The 23,602-nt window shown below is 53.5% G+C and overlaps 1 protein-coding gene across 4 annotated transcripts in view; it reads left to right on the top strand.

Moving 5' to 3' along the window:
- MYRF (myelin regulatory factor) overlaps positions 1 to 23,602 on the top strand; it is a 44,245-nt gene that overhangs the window by 5,342 nt on the left and 15,301 nt on the right. For all 4 annotated transcript variants that reach the window (XM_064425761.1, XM_064425758.1, XM_064425759.1 and 1 more), the window contains exons 2-7: positions 12,293 to 12,380; positions 13,131 to 13,457; positions 16,003 to 16,064; positions 18,459 to 18,768; positions 19,128 to 19,300; positions 19,538 to 19,661. In XM_064425761.1, the coding sequence (XP_064281831.1) occupies positions 12,293 to 12,380; positions 13,131 to 13,457; positions 16,003 to 16,064; positions 18,459 to 18,768; positions 19,128 to 19,300; positions 19,538 to 19,661 (1,084 nt within the window). The remainder of the gene's footprint in view (positions 1 to 12,292; positions 12,381 to 13,130; positions 13,458 to 16,002; positions 16,065 to 18,458; positions 18,769 to 19,127; positions 19,301 to 19,537; positions 19,662 to 23,602) is intronic.

The raw sequence follows: 23,602 nt of genomic DNA, 5'->3' as shown, positions 1-23,602 counted from the left end.
GGACGAGGTGGCGGCGCAGGTGACAGTCGCTGCGGGGCCTGGCTGGCGCCGCGGGAAGGTAAGAGGCTTTGCCCGGAGTTCTCTGGGAGCCGGGAGTCAGCCCGTGCCGGAATGGGCCCGGGGAAGCTGGTACAGCACAAACACATGACCATCCCTGCGGGTAATCCCCTCGCGGTCCCAAATCCCAGCGCGGAGCAGCGGCCGCCCGGCCGCCTCCCCGGCCCTCCCACTCTTCCCAGAGGGAATAGAAAAACCAGCAGGCAGCAGCAGCCCTGGGAGCTGGAGGAGCTGAGCTCAGGGAATAATGACACAGGGAGAGAGCAGGGATACGGCGGGAGCTTGACATCGGCTCTCACCATGCTCAGGATGCGCTGGATCCGAGCAGGTAACGGCACGGCCCCCCAGCCCTTCCGTGGCTTGCCTTGCTTTCCCCTCTGCCTCTCCGTCTCTCTTCCCAATGGGATTGTTCCCTGGTTCTCCTCTCTCTTCCCTCTGTTTGAAGCTTCTCTGCCTGCTCTGCTTGGTCAGCCCTCAACAGGAGCAGGTGACATGAGGATGCTGCTGAGTCCAGCTCAATCCCAGGGCCTGAGCAGAGCAGGGGAGAGACAAAAACATTCCCTTGAGCTCATCACTACACCCAGGTGGCATTCCTGGACAGTGGGGGAGAGCTGCCACATCCATCCCAACAGGAGATTCCTGGAGTCTCTTCAGCCTAAAGACTCATCCTCGTCCACTCCTCAGGGAAAGGCTGGTGCCAAACACCTCCACTGCTGGCAGGTCCTATGATGGTTTTGCTGGTGCTTCTCCCTCCCATTTCTCCAAAACTACTTTATCTTCGACCCCAAAACTCCTTATTCCCAGGAAAAGGGCAAGAGACATCCAGGTGGAGTAAGGCCAGAGAGCTGTTCATGAGAGGGTGGATCCGTAAAGCTTGATAAAGGGCAGGCTGGGATTTGGAAAGGTGATGTCAGCACGAGACTCCATGAGGAGGAACTTTGCCCGTGTCCTGGGTAATGCCCCTTCCACAGGCTGGTGCCCTGGGAGCAATGCCCGGACACAGACAGAGAGAAACTTCAGGAAGATGGGGCAGATTAGAGGGAGTCCTGCTGGAGGTGTGACCAGCATGGAAACGGTGACACAGAGATCTGGCTGAGCCCGTGCGTGGGATGGGGTGTGGAAGGGCTGCTGCTTGCAGGGAGATGGGAAAGGAATCGTGGTCAAGGAGGAGCCGTGGAATGCCGGACGGACAGGTTTCCCTCTGCTTCCTCACCCTTATCAGGGAGAGCCCTTCCAGGACAGAAAGAGGGAATTAAATGGCTCCTGGGCATGGTTATTTCAAGGAAGAGAGATAGGATCCTCCTCTGCTTTCCCTCTTCTGGATAGGGCCTTATGGATTCCTCCTGCTGAGAATGGCTGGAGTGATCTGGTGGTGAGAGTGGTGGAACAGGCTGCCCAGAGAAGCTGTGGCTGCCCCATCCCTGGAAGTGTCCAAGGCCAGGTTGGATGGGGCTTGGAACAACCTGAGGTAGTGGAAGGTGTCCCTGCCCATGGCAGGGAGTGGATGATCCTTACAGTTGCTTCCAACTCAAGCCATTCCAGGACTCCATGATCTGGAGCTGGGAGCTGTGCTGGGAAGGTGCAAGTGAGCCCATAGGGACTTCCCAGCTGATGCCTTGGATCCCTCTCATGTATCCCAGCCTGAGGATGGCGTTGTTCCAGCACAGCTTTGCCGCCCTTGCCGGGGAACCCTCCTGTCTCTTCCCAGCGGTGTTGCTGATTGGACTTTGCACTCTCCGATAAGAATCCCGGGACACTGAATGTGCCTGAGGAATGATTAACCAGCGTGTGCCGTGCCAGAGGACAAGGGAGCAGCTGTGGCTGGAGACACAAACAGGAACAGTCTCGTGGCTTTTGGGGCCAAGCCAGTGCTTTCTGGGTGCCCATCCCATGCTCCAGCATCATTCAGGAGGGACAACCATCAACATGGGGCATTTCGGAGGGATAGCAGGACTAGGGACAGACAGACAGGGATAAGACAGTGGCAGAGAGCCAGGGAGGTGTCCTGCTGCTGTGGAGGATCAATGGGAACTCTGAGAAGTGTGGAGTGGATTGATCCCTGGAAGTGTCCAAGGCCAGGTTGGACAGGCTTGGAGCAGCCTGGGCTAGTGCAAGGTGTCCCTGCCCATGGCAGAGAATGGAACTTGGATGAGCTTTAAGGTCCCATCCAACCCAAGCTACTCCAGGATTCTGTGACTGGATATCACACTTGGCTATCTGGTGGCTCTCACTTTTATTTTCATGGATATATCCTTTTATTCCAACTGAGTGGCATGCTTGGCATGCCCTTGCTTAGCCAACAGACCTTCCTTGTGCCTGTTCTTCCTGCACAGCAGGACATGTGATCATGAAATGCTTTGGGTTGGAAGGGACATTAAAGATCATCCAGATCCACCCCCATCCATGGCATCTTCTCCCTGATGGTGGGTGATGTGGCCAGCCCAGGATCCCACACTCTGGGCCGGCTTCCAGCGGCACCTGGGGCGCGTTCAAGGCACCTTTGAAGGAAAGGCTTCCTTCCCGAGGGAAAATGTAACGTGACACCCAGGGTCCACCACTTATCTCACTGAACTTTGGCTGCTTTGGGGCAGTTACTCCAAACACGGAGAGGGAAAGGTGGGAAGAGTGGCCAGGCCTGGCTGCAAATGGAGTGGACAGGATTCTTGTGGAATTCCCTGTCCACAGATGTTCCCAAGTGCAAACACTTGTGTATTTTCCTGGGTTTTGAGGTGGTGGGGAGGAGAACTGGTTGGAAAAGCCAAGGCTAGAGTTTTAAACAGTGTGGGAGTGCTTGGATCCAGCCTGGGTGTAAAAACCAGGCGTTAAAGGGATTTTTGCTGGGGTTGATTTGGTTTTCCCTGGTTTTTTGTTTTTTTTTTTTTTTTTTTTCCCCGTGGAGTCTTTGCTATCACCCCAACTTCGCTGTGGAGTGGCAAATTGTTCTGGTTTTCCTACCCAGGTAGTTTGGTGGGGGGGAGACAGTGCAGAAGTTGTGGGGTGGGCATGGAACAGGATTTTTGGAAGACTCAGGTGTGATATCCAAAGAACTGGAGGTTTCATTCATTGATTTATAGAATCCTGGAATGGTTTCAGTTGGAAGAGACCTTAAATCCCATCTTGTTTCATGGGCAGGGACACCTTCCACTATCCCAGGTCGCTCCAAGCCCTGTCCAACCTGGCCTTGAACACTTCCAGGGGTTGGGGCATCCACATAATTTATGACTTTTGATCCTGAATGCTGATTGCTCAAAATCCACATAAACAGGAAAGCAAACATCTTATCAGCTTGTTGGATCTTGGCTTATCTCCTGTGTTATGACTAGCCAGGGTTTATGGACATTGATTCGTGGAAGCATTAAAAAGGATGCTTTGACTTTATTGGGAATGAAACACCTGCTTAAGTAAAGGAAAACTTGGAAAATGGAGTTTTATAAGGGCCATCAAACCTTTTTACAGTTGGCTGCTTGCTGATAATGAGGTCAGTGCTCCTCTCCTGAACAGATATGGGGTTTTCCCTGATGATGAGATCCCATCTATCCCAAAATCCAAGGAGTTCTGGGCAGGGGGACGTCCTACCTGTCCATGTCCCCTCCGTTCTGTCTTGTTTTAATTCAGTTTTTGGGAATGGATATTTGAATGGAGAGGCTGATGTGTAGAGAAGGCCAAGCCTGGATTCAACAGGGCTTGGAGTGACCTGGACTAGTGGGAGGTGTCCCTGTCCATGGAAGAGGTGGCACTGGATCATCCTTAAGGTCCCTTCCAACCCAACACATGCTGGGTGATAAATGATATTCCAAAACTCACCTCACGGTGTTGAGGAGCCAGAGGGATAGAGGGAACAGCCCTGTGAGGACCTGCAGGCTGGGAGCAGCTTTCACAGCCCGGAATGAGGAGTTTGGATGCTGGAAGTTGTGCTGGTGTTCTTGGAAAGAAGAACTGGACAAACTCAACCCAATCCAACAGGATGGGCTGTGGAATGTCAAGGTAGGGACCTTTTCTGCTTCCTGTTTTTTAAGCACACATGGTGTGGCTCTGGACATCCAGTGGGCATCTGTGGATGCAGCAGGTCAGGAATGATCACTGAGAGGGATCTTTACTGGATTTCCAACCTGTAAAAAGTCGGGTTTAAGTTGGAAAACCCTGCAGGATCATGGAGTCAAACCATTCCCCATTCTCATATTGTTATGGTGTTTTTCCCTCATTGCCAGCTGTGTTGCAGCAGGGATTAGCTCTGAAGGTTTTTCCCCACTGCCACAGAGAGTTTATCCATGAGATTGAGGTCACCATCCCGGTTTTGCCAGGAGAAAAGGGCTTTGCCACCTCTTCCTTTCTTGTATCCATATAATCCCTTACAGAGGCGATTGGGCAAAAACAAGAGGCCTGGAACCTTGGGAGTTTCTCTCGCCCCATGTGAGCAGAGATCATGGAATGGTGGAGTCATTTGGGTTGGAAAAGCCTCCTGGGGTCATCCAGTCCAACCATTCCCCTGGTGCTGCACTACCAAGACCACCACTGTCCCAAGTCCCCAGATGCCACATCCACACAGGTTTTAAATCCCTCCAGGGATGGGGACTCCGCCACTGGAGCCTGTTCCTGTGCTTTACAACCCTTCCCATGAAGGAATTTTCCCTAATATCCAACCCAACCCTCCCCTCGTGCAATTTGAGGCCATTTCCTTTTGTCCTGTCCCATGTTCCTTGGGAGCAGAGCCTGTCTCCTGGCTCCTGTCAGGGAGTTGTGGATACCAGGAAGGTCCCCCTGGAATGTTTTTGACCTCAGTCCCTTCCTGGGGGTCTCTGCTAGGAAAATCCTTGTGCCTGGTATTTAATTTGGGCACAACTCATTCCCAAGTGACCTCCTGATCCTCTCCTCCCCATGGCACATCCTCAAGCATCATGCCAGGAGCCTTCCCTCTGGATTTGGGGCTCTCCAGCCAGCCCGGTGCTTTGAAGTGATCCCAGGAACACCCAGGGAGCGCGCGGGATGGACGGGATCCAAGCAGCACGTTTGGTATCTCGGCTGTATTGTCTGGGAAGTGTTTGCTAAATCCCTGGAGCAGGAAATATGTTCCAGGATGGCTCAGAGTTGGTCAGAAAAGGCAAACAAGGTTTTCTTTAAAAAAAAAAAGAAACCTCAGTTCCCTGTGAAAAGGGGATGTGGGAATAGCCAGCATGGAAGTAATCCCTAGGGAATTTTGGATTTCAATAGTGAGTTCAATTGTGTAGAATCCTGAAATGGTTTGGTGTGGAAGGGACCTTAAAGACTATCCAATTCCACCCCCTGCCATGGGATCATGGAGACAGAAATGACAGCCCTGGACCTGTCCCATGTCTATTGGTCATGTTATATCCTGGGAAAAGTGGGATTCTCCTTGGGAGCTTTGTGCCACATGGCTGAGGAAGCTTTTGACACCCCTTGTTATGATTTCCTTGGGAGACAACTCCAGAGCAAATGTCCCTGCTGTGTGGAAAACCCTGGTGACCCAACGCTCCTCCTTGTGAAAGATCTGTGGTGGTTGCACAAAACTTGGGATGGCCCTTCCCAAGCCCTGGAAGAAGTCCCATCTAGATAAATGGCTCTGCTTTTTCCTCCCAGTCTCCTCTGGAGATTGTCCAGCCTGGACAGACCTGGGTGCCTCCCAGTTGGGAGGGAGGGAATGATGTGTTCGATCTGGACACGGTGTTCCTGGCGCTGCTTGGCTGCCTCTGCTCCTGTATCCTGGTGCTGTTCTATTCTTAATCTCCCTCCCTAAGGATTGTTTTGTGCTGGAGGGGTTTCCAGGAGAGGCAGCACTTCTCCAAATCCTGAGTTATCCCAAGTTCCCTCTGTGTGTAGTGTGGATGTCTTAGAGTTGGGCTGATCGTGGCTCATCCTGGCTCTCCAGATTCCCTAAGAGCCTTTCCAGAGCCACAGTGTTGCCCTTCAGTGAGGTCAGTGTCCAGGGACTGCATCCCTGGCTTCTTTCCTTGGAGCTAGAAGAGCAGCAGGATCACAGCTCAGAATCTGCCATCAGCTCTGTCAACTCCTTGGGGTTCCCTCTCCTGGTCGTTGCCAAGCATGGGAAAGCTCTGGGCAGCTGGATCAAGTCTCTTCTTGGTCGTGGTATGTAGCTGCTAATTATGTTATTAATTTTTTATCCATTCTGGCAATAATTCTTTCTGAGGGAATGGTGTGGGATATGGATATGGACCTTCACCACCACGGCAGTGTCCAGGAGCTCATCCACATCATGTTATCCTACGGAAAATGCCCCTCCTGTCCCCCCAGAGCTGCAGTCTGGATAGAGCAAGGTCAGATGAGGCACCTCAGCAGCGGGGATCCTCAGGAGCTTTTCCCCATCCCTGTGGTCCCCAAGGATGAGGCCCCAGCCTCGTGCAGCGGGAGCCGCCAGATGAAGTGGCCTCCTCCGGTCCTGTTGTCCCTGCTCCAACACCCTCATCCCGGGAAGGGAGATAAAGGCGTTGTCTCCAAACAAACAGGGCAATGTGCCCCCCTGGGCAGGCACCTTGGAGCCTCCCAAATGGAGCCGCTGTTCCTGCCCTCGGAGAGCATGAATGGACAAGCGCGGCATTGACGGCCGCGGGGACAGGGACAAACGCGCCTCTGTGTCCCTTCTCACACCTTCCCCTCCTCCTCCTCGGCCCCCGTCCTCCCAGGACAATGGCTCCATCCATGCCAAGGTTCACAGCTGGCAAGGGCGGGGGAAAGGCCAGGACAAGGGTGGGGAGCTGCCAGGAGAAAGGGATGCAGGAGGGAGAACAGCTTTGGTGAGGGGAGATGGAGGATGAGGGGAAATTCCAGGAGGGTTGGAGGAGAGAAGGTGTTCAGGGGGAGGGCTCAGGGAAGTTTGGGAAGGAGGATCATCCTTTCTGCCTCCTTTTCCTGCAGTTTCCCAAGGAACATGCCCACGGCCTGCCATGGCACAGCAGGATGATTTTCTTTGGCTCCTCACACTTCCTGTGACTTGGGATGTCTCCCACCAGCACTTTGTCTTCTTGGGAATGGGGAATGGAGGGTGTTATCTCCTTATCCCTGAGTTTGGGATGTTTCCCAGTGCCTTGTCCACCTCATCCAAAGGTGCTTTTGCCAAGTATATTAATCTGTGGATTTAAACTAAGGAGTTGTGGGATTATGTAGGAGCAGAGAGAGCTTTCCAGGCAACAGAGAGATGCTGCTGCCTCTGGACACTGGGTGTTTGGAGAAACCTGGAATGGTTTGGGTTGGAAAGCACCTTAAAGATCATCTGTTTCCAGCCCCTTGCCATGAGTTTGGTTGTACTTCCCACCTGGCCAGTTCAATATTCCAAGTGTTTTGCCTCTGGAGCTGGCTCACTGTTACCAGTATTCCTGGACACCCTGTAAGTGCTCTTTTCTCCCTCAGTCTGGGAGTTTGGCTAGATCCCACTGTCCTGTATCCCTGTCCCTGATCACTGCCTTCCCCACACCCTGCCCTGGCACGGGATAGTTTGTCTAGGAATGCAGAGGGGTTGAATTTGGGATATTGGCTGGGAGCTCACCAAGAACTCCCAGGAAGGAGGGGGTCAGGTACTGGGAGCAATCCTGGCCCCTCCATGTAGAAATTTGATGGGATGTGTCTGTTCCAAGCCCGTATCTATTGCTATGTTGATTACTTCATTTAAATTCCATGACAACCCAATTCTCATGAACGCCCAAATCCTCACTCCTCAGTTTGGTGTTTTCCTTGGGATCTTATCCCACAGATGCCAGAGCTCATCCTTGGCTGTGTTTTTGGTGTGGAATTAGTTGGAATTTCGACCTTGTGTTTTTCAGCCTGGTATGAACAAGGGATGCAGGAGCTGCCCCTTTGCTTTGGAAGGACAGGGCTGTCCTTGGGGATGGGCTGGCTGGGGAATGTCCCCAGTATGGGACACAGGGACCAGATGAACCTCAGCATTGCCTGGGACAGTCCCACCTTTTGTGATGGGAAGGGACACGGGCTGGTTTGGGATGTGTAGGGACCAAAGGTGTCCTAATCCAAAGGAGACTGCTCAAGGGTGGTATTCCTGGGGGGAGCAAAGGAGGACAGTAATGGGATGAGGAGAGGCTGTGGTTCAGAGGAAAGGCCTGGGATCCCCTGGAAATGCCTTGGACAGCCGGGACTTCACTCTGGGGTGGTCTTGGGGAGCTGTGGGAGCGCTGGCTCTGTCCTGCTCCGGTTACAGGAGCCCTGTTTGGGGACTGGTTATCATCCCAGTCAGGTAATAAAGAGCATTAATTAAGCAGGAATGCTGGGCTGGGTTCCAGAGGGAGCCAGGGGCTCCTCCAGGGTCACCGGAGGGGATGGAAGCAGCCCAGGGTTGGGCATGTGGGGCAGTAGGGACGTCATCCTGCTGTTCCTTATGGAAGCAGCGTTGTCCGGGTGTGCAGGCCAGGTCTCTGGGTTTGCTGAGTTTGCAGGCACGGCAGGGATGCTATTCCCAGCTGGAGTGGCTTCTCCCTGCGTGGCAGAGCCATCCAGGATGGGAAGAAGCTCCGAAGCCAAGCGCTGGCCCTGCGGCTGCCCGGGCTTAGGCGGTGTTTGGTTTGTTTGCCACGGCCTGGATTCCTGGTGCTCGCGGCCAGGCCGGCAGCCAATCCTCCCGGGCCGAAGGATAAACACGGCAGGAGGGAGAAGGGGGTGAGGAGCGGCGCGGGGCCCCGGGAATGTGCCGATGCTGCAGCCTGGCTCGAGGATTGCACAACCAGCCCTGGTGCACGGACACAGGGATGAGCCCAGGGATGTGCCTGGGCTCTCCGCCTCGCCAAGCACTGGCACTGCTGTGGCATCCCAGGTCATTGCTGGTGGAGCTTCGTGCCACATGTCCTGCTCATCCAGGTATCCCACTGCTGCTCCAGCACGTGCTGGAGGATCGTTAGGAGAGAGACCACATGGAACCAGAAGCTCCTGGGGTTTCCTGATCCTATTCTATCGTGCACCAGTTTGGATGTTTTATCACCTCCCAGGCTGTTCCACGCCTCAGTTTTCCCTGAAAATTCTCTGGTACGTGGCTTCAATGGCACTGGGAAGCTCTGGGCTTGGCACAGCCTCTTCTCCTGCTCCTTCTCCTCCTCCGCCTCCCCGGTGTCCCCCCACCCCTGGCTGATGTTCCCCAGCCCCTGCAGAGTGCTGACCTCGTCGTCATCTCCACCTTCCCACATCTGGTTCTTGTTAGCGCATCCCAGGATGAAGTTCTCCAGCTCTCTCCCTTCCTCCCACCCCCAGGTGACCCAGGCAGGATTAGGGGTGATTTGAAGACAGGCAACAGAGTAGGAATTGAAGAGGGAGGGGGGACTGTTATAAATAGAAATTCCATAAACTTCTCAGCCTATCACTCCAGGAAAATTCCGGGTTAAATCCCTCAGACCTGTAAATATGACAGTTCACAGAGGCCAAGCTCTGTTAACTCTTTCCAAGCCCTATGGCCCCATGCCCATCTCTGGGAGCACCCAAAACTGGGACAAGGAGTTGGGAAGGTGCCACCAGGAGGGACGAGCTGGTTGGAGCAGGGGCAGGGAGGAGGCAGCGGGGTGGGAAGCACCTCTGTTGGGTTGTGGAGCGTGTTTGGAGGTTTGGGGAAGGCAGAGAAAACCAGTCCAAACATTGGGATTCCTGACATTCTCACACGTCCAGGGGCCTCAGCCCGCCCGGCTCCGCTCACGAGGAGGGTGCTGAGGGTTTTAACTTCTTGTTCTTAAGGCAGAGGCTGGGTTTTTTTGGGATTGCCATGGCTCTTTTCCTAGAGGAGGGTTGGAAAGTGGAGCGGTGACATGGTGGGAGAGCAGGGTGGCAGTGCCAGGGGCAGGAGAGGACAGGGCGTAGGGACCTGGTGGGATGTAGGTTTGGGATGGATGTGCTCAGTGCTTCCCTGGGCTCCTCCATCTTTCTTTGCTGGGATGAGATGGGGGAGTCTGTCCCATGCGGAGCCATGTGGGTGTTGAGCTTCCCTCCTTGGTGGCTTCCCACTAATCCCCACTTGGGAGGGGGAGGGAATGCCGGTGTCGTTGGGATCCCGTGACTATGGAGCAGCATTAGCTTTTAATTAATCACCTAAGCTGGCTTTGGTAAGAGCCTGGCTGCATGGAAGCTCTGGGCGGTGGGACGTTCCTTGTGCCTGCTCTGATATCCCTGGATTTGTGCAAATCCCACTGTCCTGGAGCAGAGGAAGGTCCTTGATTTCTGATGGGCAGCCACATCTCCCCTCCAGCCCTGACGCGCCTCTCGCGTCACTGGGCTTATCTCGCCCTCCTCAAGGTGACTTCAAGGAAGCAAAGGAATCCTGGAATGGTTTGAGTTGGAAGGACCATAAAGCTCATCCAGTACCACCCTCTTGCCATGGGCAGGGACACCTTCCACTATCCCAGGTTGCTCCAAGCCCCATCCGACCTGGCCTTGGACACTTCCAGGGATGGGGCAGCCACAGCTTCTCTGGGCACCCTGTGCCAGGGCCTCAGCACCCTCAGAATATTGGGAAGCACAGCTTCCTACTGTCAATAGATGGCTTCTCGTCCTTCCTGGAGGGTTCCTGGGCTCCTCTTCCACCACAGAGCAGCTCCTGGAGTTTGGAAGTGTGAGGGAAACCAGCTGGGGTTGATGTTTTCTTGGACAGGCTGAGTCACAAAAATTGGCCAAGTGCTCTTTTTGCTGCTTTGATCGTGGATGCCAGTGCTGAAAATTGGGATGAAGACAAATTTCCTGATGGCCTTTGGGGTGGGTGTCTGCAAAAGGCATCCTGTGATTTATAGCCCGGGGTTTTTTTGGCTGAGAGGGAGGCAGTGGAGCATGGGGAGGATTCCCACCCTCCTGGAGTGCTCATCCCTGGCAGGAGGTTTCGGAGATGTTATGGAATGACAGTGATGGCTTGAAGAGGTGCCTTGGGAGATGTGTTTGCGGTGAAGTTTTGGGAGCAGGCTATGGCAGAGATCCTTAGGGATGAGCAAGGGACACACAGATGGCCATCAGTGATCTCTCATAACTCCGAGGACAAGAGGGTAGAGCTACCACATCCCAGGAACTTCAGGGCAGGATGTGGCTGTCACAGTGGAGAGACAGAAGCCACCCCTGTGCTCCCCTGGGATCTGCAGCTCCATTCAGGATGTGCTGGCACAGCTGCAGATCCCGGAGGCTCTGCCTGCTCCATCTTTTCCTCACCTCAGTGCTCACCTGGAAGCAGCATCGTGTGTCCCTGCTCCAGATGGATCCCGTGTTCACATGCAAGAACACCCTCACCCTGTCCCCCAGGTCCCCGCGCTCTGCCACGGAGATGTCCCAAAAACAAACAGTTTCCCGGGATTTGCCCCCCTCCAGCCAAGGTTTCTAAGGCAGAGATCCCTGCATCCACACACACGCCCTGTCCGCTTGGCAGAATTCCTAGCTGGATTTATTTCTGCCGATTTGCCTGTCTTGGTATGAAAGGGATTTGCAGAGGGAGAGCTGCAATTGGCCGGGGTGGGCTGGAGCCCCCCGGGCCGGCCTTTGCGGATCAGTGGGTGACCTTTCCCGGGAACCTGGGGGATCCAGGCGGGCAGGGGCTTCTCCTGGGCTTTCACGTGGGGTCTTTCAGGATGGTCTTTCACTGACTTCCTTATCGGAGCAGGGGGAGTTGGATCTTCTCTTCCACTTTCTTGGCAGTGCCTTTGGCACTGTGGGCTGGCTCCAGCCCTGGCAGCCTCCGGACTCCCACTTGGGAGAGACAGATAAAGGAAGGATTTTCTGTCAACAAAACCCTGCCCAGCTTCCCTGGAACAGGGCAGGGAGGGGAGGAGGAGCCCTCTGGAGAAAGGACAGGGAAATCCACCGCTTGCCCATGGAGCAGAGGAGAGGGAGGAAGGTCGGGAGTTGATCTGGGTTGTGGTGGAGAATTTCAGTGTTCTGCAAAGGGTCCAAAGGGAATCTAGAATGTCCTGAGTTGGAAGGGATTCCAAAGGATCTGGTTCCCACCATGTGTCTGTGTCCCTGCCCTGGCTTGTCCCAAGTGCCCCATCTCCCAGGATGAGGCTTTACACTGGGATGCAGTGGGTGTAGACAGCTGGCAATCCCTGGGGATCTGCTGATCTAGTGAGTCATCCCTGCCCATGGCAGGGGGTTGGAATGAGATGATCTTTAAGGTACTTACCAACCCATTCCATTATTCCGTGATTCTCAGATCAGTTCCTTGTCTGTGTAAGGGTCTGGTGGTGTTTCCAAGGTCCATTCTTATCCTTCTCCCGCTCATGCTTCCACCTCCTCTCCCCTCCAGGCCACGACATTAATGGAGCTCTGGAACCATCCAACATCGACACCAGCATCCTGGAAGAGTACATCAGCAAGGAAGACTCCCCAGAGATGTAAGTGCTTCCCTTGCTCTGCAGCAGGAATGGTGTTCCTTGTGATTTTCCATGGAGAGATCACAGAATCCTGGAATGGTTTGGGTGGGAAGGAGCCTTTGGGTCAGAAGGGACCTTGAAGCCCATCGGCCGTGGGCAGGACACCTTCCACTATTCCAGGTTACTCCAAGCCCTGCCCAGCCTGTCCTGGAGCACTTTCAGGGATGGAGCAGCCACATCTTCTCTGGAAACCTGCTGAGTAGCTTCCAGCCCTGAAATTTGAGGAATCATTTAGGAATCACCTGTGCCTCTCTAGAGTCTTCCTGGATTGCTCTTTGCTCCTTTATCATTCCCAGCTCTTTCTCCTGTCTCTTCCTGCTTCTTACCTTCAAGTTTTCCCAGTCTTTTTTGTTCCCTATCTTTATTCCCTCCAAGGGCACCATAAACACTTTTCCTTAATCTGAACACTGGGAGCTCAGATTAAATCCCCAGGACTACATCCATTTGGAGAAGGGAAGGATCTCCCTGTGTACCCCAGCTTTGGGAAGGAGGACGGAGTAGACCTGGAGAGCACTAAGGGAATCTGGGAGCAGGGTGGGAGTCTTTGGCATGGCTGGTCTGTAAAGCTGGAGCACGGTGAGCAGATCCTGCTGGCTACGCATTCCTTGAGGTTGCTGTCCTGGGCACTTCAGAACTTCCCGGGTGGATTTTGGACTCTTCCATCAGTCCCACTGACCTGTTGCCCTGATGGTGTCCCGTTTTCTCCCTCAGCTGCTTCCCTGAGATCCCTGCTCCCACCAGCTACACACACCCCCAGCCCTCCAGCTCCGCCGGCATCCCTGCGCCTCCTGCCAGCTCCGTCAGCAGCGTGAGCAATCCCTCTCCCAGCACTCCCCTCCACCTCCCTCCGGCCGGCAGCCAGCTCCCCATCCGGCATGGTCCTCTCCTGGCCAATCCCTGCGGAGCCGCCTACGGAGCTCACCTCAACTGCAACAACAACAATGGCATGGTGGTGCCCAAGGGCTTCCTGGCTGGCCACTGCCTGAACAGCGTGGTCCCTCCAATCAAATCAGAGCCCAAGGCCCCCTACGCACCTGGGTAAGTGGGAATGGGATGGCGGGATAAGGGTGGGTGCTGGGATGGAGGCTCCCCCAGGCTGGTGGCACCTGGAGGGTCCCACAGAGCTGTGACATGTGGCGGCGTGGCTCTGTGTTAAGTCCTTGGTTATGGACGAGTGGAGCTCCTGAAGTTTCCCAAAAGGTTTTTTGGGACCATCCCCCATGCCTTCGTAGAGTACTGGATACCTCTGCTGGACATCTACAGGTGGGAGAACATTGGAGCATTTTTTTAAGGAAGAAGAGACAGAATAAACTGGAACAAGACAAAATTCAGTCTCTGGGATGGAACTCAGCCTCTGCCATGACTGTCCCAGAGGATAATTCACTACACTGGGCAGGAGGATGCTCTTCTCATGGCCTGATGTTGTAGATGCTCCACTCCAGAGAAGGAGAAGATGGATCTGAGCTGGATGTGTCCCGTTCAACAAGCTCTGGGAAAGAGGAAGGGCAGGTTTTGAGATTGCTGATGGACCCAGCTGGAGAATTATTCCCAAGAGGGGAAAGGATGTGGTTCCTGCTCTCTGGGATGGAAGGAAGGGATCAGTAACATCCCAAGGTGCTGTGCTCTGCTCCAGCCTCGATCTTTAGGTGGTGGTAGCCCCAGACAGCCTTCTCCCATGGGATTATGGATGTAAAGACACTGAGGCCAGGATGGCTCTTCTCCCTCTGCCTTGTGCCCTCTAGTGTTGCCAGCAAGCACAACGTGGGGATTCCCAAATTTGGGAACACTCAGTTAATGACTTTCACTCTTTGGATGAACTTGGGAAGAGATCCCAGAAAGCTAAAAGGAAAAATCTACCTTTCTTTTATTCCCAGACCAGGGGGTTTTTCCTTGCAGTGATCCCAGAAGGATACCTGGAGCTTAAGGGCAGTCAAAAGCATGAAGTGATGCCTTGTTATGTCCTTTTCTTCTGGATGCATCTGGAATTCTGCAGGATGTCATGAGTAAGGATCACACCTTGCTGTCCGAGGAGGAGACCTCATTTGGATGTAGCTGAGCTGGATCAGCTTTGATGGCAGCATTCCCTCAGTATCCCAGAATGACTCTTCCCCCTTGTGCCAGGCTTTTTCCAGTGGAGAATCATGGAATATCCTGGAAGGGACACATAAGGATAATGGAATCCACTTCCTGGCCCAAGCATCCCCTCATATGCTTAGGGACAATGTGGTGGATAACAACAAACCCTTCCCTTGGACTGGGCACAGCCACAGTACCTCCCAGTGGGAGTTCTGCAGTGTCCACCTTTTCCAGCCTCCTGGATTCCTTGAACTGTGATGTTCCCTTTTGTTACTGGCCAAGACTTGGCTTGCTGGTGCATAAATCCTGATAAATCCGTAGGAAATACAGTATGAACTCAGATCCTGCATGTCAAGGAGCCTGGAAATAAGGCTGGGAATAGATGCTCCAGCCAGGCATGGGAAGGGAATGATGGAAAGGTGCTCCAAGGGAAGGTGGAGGGTGAGGGAAGTATGGTGAGGGGTTTTTTGGAATTAACCTACATCATCCTTCTCCAGCCACTGCTGGGTGCAACTTCCCATGGAGAATCCACTCAATGGGCCTTAGGCTTCTCTGGTCTAGGAAGATCCCATATCCTGGTTCCCAGCTGGAATTCTGGGTGCTGTCAGGAGCAGTTGGTGCAGTGTGTCCTGTGCTTTTCCTCCCTTTCCCAAATTAATTTGCTTTTTGGCTGGCTTTCATCCAAGAAGCACTGGGATTTGTCTGGGATTATTTCACATCCATAAAGCTGATGGGGTAGGATGGGTGAATGGAAAGGAATTCCTGTGGAAATGTGCCATGGTATCCCTCCCTGTCCCTGCTGTGCCACCACACGCAACCAGCTGGAAGCTGGTCCTGCCATCCCTAGCCATGGAGGTGCTGGAAAAGGCAGCTGGGAGCTCTCACTTTTTTTTGGATTGTGTTTCACAGTCAGGACCAAATCCTGCTCCTGGTGATGTTGGAATATATCCAGGGGAGTACAGCAGGAGCTGTGGTGGTGTTTAGTTTTGTACAGGCAAAATCTGTTCCATGGGATTCCCAGATTCCCCAGAGCCTCCCATTTCACAGAATCATGGAATTGTTTGGATGGGAAGGGACTGTAAAGCCCATCCAGTCCCAACACTTGACACGGGCAGGTCACCTTCCACTATCCCAGGCTGGTCCAAGCCTTTTCCAGCCTGGCCTGGAACAGCTTCCTGGGATGGGGAGAGAGAGCTCTATGCATTCCACTTGACATTTCCATGGGAAGCACACCTTTCCCTGGGAAGCAGATAAATTTGTTTGGCTTCTTTTCCCTGGAATTCTCACTGTCAGCTGAACAAAACATCCCTATTCTCGAGCTCCAGTGGAACCTGTGACAGTGATGGCAGTCCCAGCTGGACACACTCAGGGTATCTGGGATCAGCTGCAGGTGCACCTGGGATTCCCCTGCCAGATCCTGGAGGTGCTTAAATCCACCTGGACCTCTTGGTTGTGCTGGAAGCTGGATTAAAATGACTTTCCCTTCTCTTTTCCCATTGCTCCACAGCACTTTGCCAGATTCTCCCCCGGATTCTGGATCGGAAGCCTACTCCCCTCAGCAGGTGAATGGTAAGTGCTTCAAAAAGGGAGAAGGGGAGAAAAAAAAATCCTAATCCAAGCCCCAAATCCAGCATCCACCCCCTTTTAATTCCGTGAAAGTGGTTGGCTCTGCAATCTTTATCAGCCGGGAGAAAACAGGCGGCTGCACTACGTGGGGAGATTATCAGTTAGTAAATATCCCTCAGCTTTCGCCCATTGTTCCGCTCCCGGCTGTGGAAAAGGGGAGAGGGACCGGCACAGGAGGAGAGCTGGGAGTCCACGGACACGGAATCCGTGGTGGGAATCCAGAATCCACGGACACTGAATCCGTGGTGGGAATCCGTGGGCGCGGGGAGATCGTGGCGGGGTGGGATGTGGAGCCTGCCATCCCCCTCGTCCTGCCCTCTGCCTCGGGAACACGGAGCGGGAGCGCGTCCCTGACATGGAACCCGGCTCTGGGAAGCAGCCATGAACCCGCCATTCTTCAGTAAGTTCCTTCCCAGCCTTTCCCTCCCCTCCAGCTGATCCCAAGGATCTTCTGCTCCCACAGAAATAGCACAGGGAGCTGGGACCGTCTCCAGGGTCTCTGCAGGGTACTCCTGGCTTCCCCCAGGAAAGCCACCGAGGGTTGTTTGGTCCCTCTGGTGACCTTCACTGTTCTACCATGGAAAAACTCCTTGGGAAGGTTGTCCTAGTCTCCCTTCCCCCTCAGCAGGAGCACCCTCTTCCCCAGGCTCCAGCCCAGTCCCCACCGGGAGCAGCGCCTGTTCCTCTTTTTTTTTTTTTTTTTTGATGGAAGAGGTCAAGAGTTCTGTTTATCTTACTAAAAAAAAATCCCTGGAATTCCTCCTGGCCCTTCCTTAAATATAACAAAGAGGCCGGGTTGCTCTCCATGGGGAGAGTGGCTTTGGAGTGTTCAGAGCTCAGCTGGGAAGGAGAGGAGGCTCCGGAGGGCACCCACAAAGCTGGGATTGCATTCCTGGAGATGATTTTCCCTGGTTTGGGGATGCCTTGGGCAAGCACATCACTTGCCTATCCTTGGCTGGGCTGTCCCTGAGGCGGCTCCCGAAGGAAGGCTGGCCCAGGATTGAGCCTGGAAGGAGGAATCTGGTTCCATGTGTGTGGAAAAGGCACTGAGAGATCCCAGGGGGAAGCAGAACACCTTAGAAGGGAGCAGGATGGGTGAAAGCAGCCCTGCCCTGGCAGCCTTCAGCAGGAGGACCCAGTGCAAACACATTCCAGTTTTCCAAACCTTCTGACGGGAGGAGTTTTCCCATTCCTGGTCAAGCGCTTTGGCCTCATTACTCAGCCCCGGCCTGGGTGTTCTGAGGCCAAAGTCCATCCAGCTCAGCCTGGAATGATCCAACAGGTCCTTCCCTGCCGTCCCTCTTGGTGTTCCCAGAGGCTGTGCCTGGCTTGGCCAGTCCCTGGATGCATTTTCCAGCTGGTTTTCCATATTGGAGCATGAAGAAGCTGTGTCTTGCTTTTAAAACAAAGTCACTGTCTCTTCCTACGCCGTGGTTTCCTCACATCCCAGGAGTCAGTCCCTCATTCCTGCTGGGATTGCGGTGTTCTGTGGGGACACCTGAAGGCACAGCTTGATGCAAATATCAGGGAAAGGCTGGAATAACAGATGGGCTTTGTCCTGGTGACAAAAAGGGAGGCTGGAGGCTGGAGAGGGACTTTGGACAAGGGCATGGAATGTCAGGACAGGGGGGAATGGCTTCCCCACTACCAGAGGGACATTGGGAAGGAATTATTCCCTGTGAGGGCAGTGAGACACTGGAATGGATTTCCCAGAGAAGCTGTGGCTGCCTCAGCCCTGGAAGTGTTCCAGGCCAGATTGGGCATGGCTTGGAGCAGCCTGGGATAGTGGAAGGTGTCCCTGCCCATGGAAGGGAGTGGATCTGGAATGTTGAGGTGTTGAGGAGCAGGGTAGGAAGGGACATGGATTTGCATGTCCCTCCACACCCAAACCATTTCTGTTGGTGCTGTTGTAGTCAAATCCACCCTAATTATAGAATGGCTTTAGTATCCCATTCCAAATGGAGGAGGAGAAAGGTGGAATCACATTTGAATGTCCCTTTTTATCTATTTAAATTCAGGGATCAAAGTCTCCTCCTGGTTTCAGTTAAAATGCTTAAAGTCCCCCCTCAGAAATCCTCCCTGTAAGTGCTGGGGGTGTCCAGGTAATTCCATTGACTCTTCTCCCTCATTGTCCTATGGAATGATAGAATCTTGGAATGGTTTGGGTGAAGAAGGTCCTTAAGGCTCATCCCATTCCAAGCCCCTGCCATGGGCAGGGACACTATCCCTAGTCCAGGTTGTTCCAAGCCTCATCCAGCCTGAGAATCCAAGATACCTGGGTCAGTGCTGGACCTGGGATCAGGACACCCCTAACTTTGGCTCTTTCTCCCTTTCCAGATCCTCACCTCCTCCGGACCATGACTCCCGAAAATATGTGTCACATGACTCCGCCTTCCCGCCTGGAGCACCCTCCTCCTCCGCCACCTCCTCCTCCACCCCCTCACCTCCAGGGTCCCCCTCCACCGCCCCCTCACCCCCTCCAGCCACAGCACAATTCCCACTTTCCCGGCCTGCAGCGGGATATGTTCCTGAAGGCCGAGCCCCTGATGCCCCCGTACAGCGTCGGGCCAGGAATGGCGCCCGCCGAGCTCCACCATGCCCAGCAGTCCCAGATGCTGCACCAGCTCCTCCAGCAGCACGGAGCAGAGTAAGGCTGGGAATGGTGAGGGTGAGGGAATGGGAGCTGGAGGTGTGTGGATTGCCTGAAGTGTGGGGTTGGGTGGTAGGAACAAACAAGGGAAATCTGTGGAAGGTTCTGTGCCCATGGAGGGGAGGTTGGAACCAGATGAGCTTTAAGGTCTCGTCCAACCCAAACCATTCTGGGATTCTGTGGAATTAAAGATGTGGCTCAGCACAAGTAGTGACCCAGACTCAGCAGTGTGGGATAAGGTGGGACAGTGCTGTGGGAATGTTGTGTTTTCCATGTGAGATCCCGCTTGTCCTGGTTGTGGGATTGTCACCTCCCGACTCTCCGTTCCCTGCTGAGTGTTCCCGCGGTGTCCACAGCCTCCCGGTGCATCCCGCCAAGAAGCGGAAACACTCCGAGTCCCCCCCCAACACCCTCAATGCCCAGATGCTCAACGGGCTGATCAAGCAGGAGCCGGGAATGGGATCGGTGCCGCTCAATCCCGATCGCGTCCAGACGCCGCCCTGGCACCAGCCGGGAGCGCTCTCTCCAGGTACCCCCCTCATCCCCTGAATTCCAGCCCCGCTCCCGCCGGGCCAGGGGTGTGGGAGGCGGGAAGGTGGTTGCCAGAGGTTGCCAGCCTGTGGGATTCACCCTGGATCTGGTGCTGCCCCGGCAGAAGGAGGGAAGCTTCAGGCAGTGCCGGTCGCTTCCTTGTGCTCCCACCCCTCTGGATAGTCAGCCCAGCGAGTAAAATTGGGATTTAATCCATTTTAACTGTTCCCCACAGGCCTGATTCAGGATAATGACAGCCTGAATGGCTCCTACCTGGATCCCAACTTCCAGTCCATCAAGTGGCAGCCACACCAGCAGAACAAGTGGGCAACTCTGTACGATGCCAACTACAAGGAGCTGTGAGTAATTCCTTCGCTGCTGGAGAAAGTGGGATTCACATTCCTTGGTTTGCCCCTGGTGTTGGGAGCATCCCCCTGGAAATAGGGGATAAGGATCTCCCTGGGCTGGGCTTTGTGGTGGAGGTAATGCTTGAGGTAATGCTCCCCACTGCCTCTTTCCTGCTGGGAATGTTACTCCTCCACACTTTCTTTGGATAATTAAGGAATAGCAAAAGGCATTTCAGCAGATTTGGTAACAATTCCAGAGCTACTCAGACCTTGCTCACCATGGAGGGCTTAATTGGCAAATCCAACCGTGTCCTGAGGAAAGTTGGGATAAGCAGCACCTTTTCCCTCTCCCTAGGTTTATCAGGGTCCTGGATTTTAAATTTAGGATTGAGAATTCCTAGTGTGGGAGGCTGGAGGTCATCCAGAGCCACTTCAGGGCAGTGTGGAAAGGAGCTGGAGGAGGAGGAAGAGTGGGAGGAGGAGGCTAGGGGGGCAGAGGAGGAAGGAAAGAGAGGGAAGGGGTTTAGGAAATCTAGGAAGTGGCAGACAGGCCAGAGAGGAAGGCTGGGATGATCAAGACAGGGAAGAGAGAAGTGGGAAGGTGGGCTGGGAACTGAGGCAGCAGAGGGTGGAGACAGCACAGCGCAAGGGAGGAGTGCTCAGGAGGAAACCACTCTGCATCCTCCCTGCATTCCTGGGGGGTGACAAAGAGCTGGCAAGCAATGGGATGGCTTCCAGGAACCTCCTAGGGACCCTCTGTTCCCTCCCAATTCCCTCCCTCCTCTTTCCACACAGCCAGCTGGGGTCCTGTGGGGGACATGGAGCAGGGAATGCTCTGGTACCGGTGGATAACCTGGGACTGTGATCACACTTTGCCTGGGAATGGGAGCCAAGGACTCCAAGGGTGGGGGCAGAGTCCCAGCTTTCCCACACAAATCTGCTCATCCAGTCTTTATCCCATCTTTCATGGTGGTGCCAGGGCAGGGAATTCTCTCTTGGAGCTAGTTGCCTCTTTTGGACTCTGTGGCCGTTTTACAACCCCACAGCAGGAGAGGGATAATTTGGGAAGACAGTTCTTTCTGGTTTACCAAGCCATTTCCATAAGAGAATATCAGCAGCTCCAAAGCCATCCTGCATCTTTCCCTGCTCTCCACCACCAGTTTGCTCCCTCTCGATGGTGGGATGGGGAAAGCTGAGCATCTCCCATGGATCCTGTCCCCAAATCCCTCTTCCATGTGCAGGAATTCCACTGCCACCATCTCTGACCTCTGTCTGGACACGTCACCTCTTATCCTTTGGTTTTCCAGTCTCCCTTTTCCTTCTCGCCACTTCCCGCTCTGGGAAAATGTTTTTCCATCCCAAACACATCACAGCCTGTCCCGTGCCATTTCCAAGCATTTCTATCCCAGTTCCAGAGATTTTTCATGCACCCTGCTGTCCCCAGGTGGATTGGCAGAGACAAACTCCATGATATTTTCTGCTGGGCACGGAGGAGTTGCTGGAGAGCATCTACAAAACCAGCCCTGCCCTTTGGATCTTAGGATCACTTCCCTAATGCCTGCTTTCAGGATTTAGGGTAAAAGCCAGAGCAAACCCACTTCTGCAGCATGAGGTCGTCATCCTGTTGTGTAAGGAATAAATTCCATTGAGGTGACTCCATGGGGATTTGAGGAAGCCACGTGGGCTTTGTTGTGGTGCTGGATTTGAGCAGAATTAAGGGTTAAAGGTTGATTGATTAATTTTTAGCTCCACGTTACCTCAGGGGACTCTTCCTGCTCCTGTCCAAGCTGGAGCTACATCTGTTTTTAAAATGGAATATCCCTTCATTCTCCTGGTGCAGCACTTTCCCAGGATAATCTATGAGAAACACACAAAAAAGTCCATCTTTCCTTGCTCCTATAATGGCATTTTTAGGTTGGTTAATTCAAATTTGACAGGTGGGAATTGTCTCCTTCTTTTCTGCTTTTGGGTGTCCTCAGCAAATGAGCAGCATCCACATTGGGATCCATAATTATTTCCCCATTTTAGCTTCCAAGGAGCAGCCATTCCCAGTCTGGTTTCTGCTGGAAGCTGTCCCCAGTCTCGATATGCTGTTTGAGTTCCCTGTGATCCAGGTGCCCAAAACCTTTTCACAGCTTCAGGAATGTGAATCATTTGAATTATCTGATTTTTCCTGCTCTTGATCCTAAGAAAAGAGTCCAGAAAGGAGGTGAAGGAGGGAGAGCATGGGAAGCTGTCCAGGTTCTTACCAGATTCTTGGGAGTGATTACAGGGCAAAAAGTACAATTAATGCTATTCCATGTTTTCCTCCCTTTGCACACAAAAAATTAGGTTCCATAAGGGGATGGGGTAGGGATTAGGTTCCATTCCAGGCCCGTGTCTCAGGTTTTGCCAAGGAATCTGTGTTGTTGAACGAGACAGAAATCCCTGGATTAATTTTATGTATAACATAAAATGTTTTTGGCCTTTTGCTCTGATTTTGTGGTTTTAGGCTCAGTGAACATTACCAGGGATGAGCTGGTTTCCCGCAGCGGAGCCAAAGAGGCCTGGAACCGGGCAATTCCCTAATTTACTCCTGGGAGAAGGAGCCATTCATCTCCCTGACAGCGGGCTCCGATAAACTCCAGCTCCCTCCTCCCTCTCCCAGTTTGAGGGAAGGCAGCTGGGAATAGTGCAGCCCTTCATGGAAGCATCTCCATGCCGAGGCCAGAGCCTTGGAGCTGGGAAAACGGGAAAAGGTGCTGTTCTTTTCCCATCCAGCAAACTGGTGCTCTCTGAGGGTCAATCCTGGGGTTTTGAGGTTGCACCCCTTGGCTGGTAGAAGTGTTTGGATAAACAGCTCCAAACTTGGCTGTGCTGCACATCCTGGATCTCACCAAGGGAATGGAGACCTGTGAGGTGTTGTCCAGACCTGCTGGATGCGTTTTGGGATATGTGATATGGGGTGCTGGTGATGGATCATGGATGTGTCCCAGGAAGCTGAAGGGAATACATAGTATGGACACACAGTGTGGGAGGTTGTGTAGCAGTGTCCTGCTGCTCAGCTGGAGTTTGTATCCTGGAAGCAAAAGAAATCAGGGAATGTCTTTGGATTAGGGGTCTCCCAATATTGTGTCTTAAGAGCGGTTTAGATATAGGGAAACCTGGATGGACAGAAGGAAGGAAGGAAGGAATGCGGGAATATGAGCATTTCTCTGCCATCCTGCTCTTGGCCAAATCCCAATACAATTCCCTGTGGGGAGTTTGTACCCCCTTACCCTCACTGGAATCAGGAAAAACCTCCTCTGATCCTGCCCTTCTGTCCTGCCTTAATCCACCCCTGTCAGTAGGGATGTTCGGGATCAAATAATCCATTTGACCCCAGACCTTTTATTCCTGACACTCTGCCCTTTGGCCCTGCCCTGTCCCTGGAAAAGCCAGCATGGAAAGCAGCTTCTTCCCTTTGATCAATTCCAGTGCAGGGATCCCAGTTTGGGGGATGCAGCAGCACAGCCATTGGGAAAATGGGAAAATCAGTGAAAAGGAGCCTCTGGAAGGGGATTGTGGAAGACCTGGAATCTCCAGAAGGCAGAGGAGTGGGGGCCTGCCTGTCTCCCCTCTGTCAGCACACGTTTAGCAGCCATCAGTTTTCTGATTTGGGAAGCATCCATGGTTTGGAAGTTCAAACAGACCCTCCCTCTCCTTGGCTTTGCCAGTTAAAAGACAGTGGGAAGAATGTTGAACACTCAGGAGCCCTAAAAACAGCTGGGAATGGCTTCACTTGGGTCCCCTTGGGATGAGAGTGCTTGGGTCAGCTTCAGCTGCGTGTCCCAGTCAGGAATATCCAGATGGAGAATCCAGGGGTGAGGCTGGGAGGAGGTTGGGGAATTCCTCTCGTGCCTCTGGGCTAAGGTAGTGCTCTGCTCCCACCGCCTGGTTTGTGTCTGGAGCAGGGCACAGCATTCCCGACTCCC

Source organism: Passer domesticus, chromosome 6, assembly GCF_036417665.1.
Source record: "Passer domesticus isolate bPasDom1 chromosome 6, bPasDom1.hap1, whole genome shotgun sequence".
NCBI classification, from domain to species: Eukaryota; Metazoa; Chordata; class Aves; order Passeriformes; family Passeridae; genus Passer; species Passer domesticus.
The sequence above is the reverse complement of the archived record's forward strand: the minus strand, read 5'-3'. Positions and strand labels throughout refer to the sequence as shown.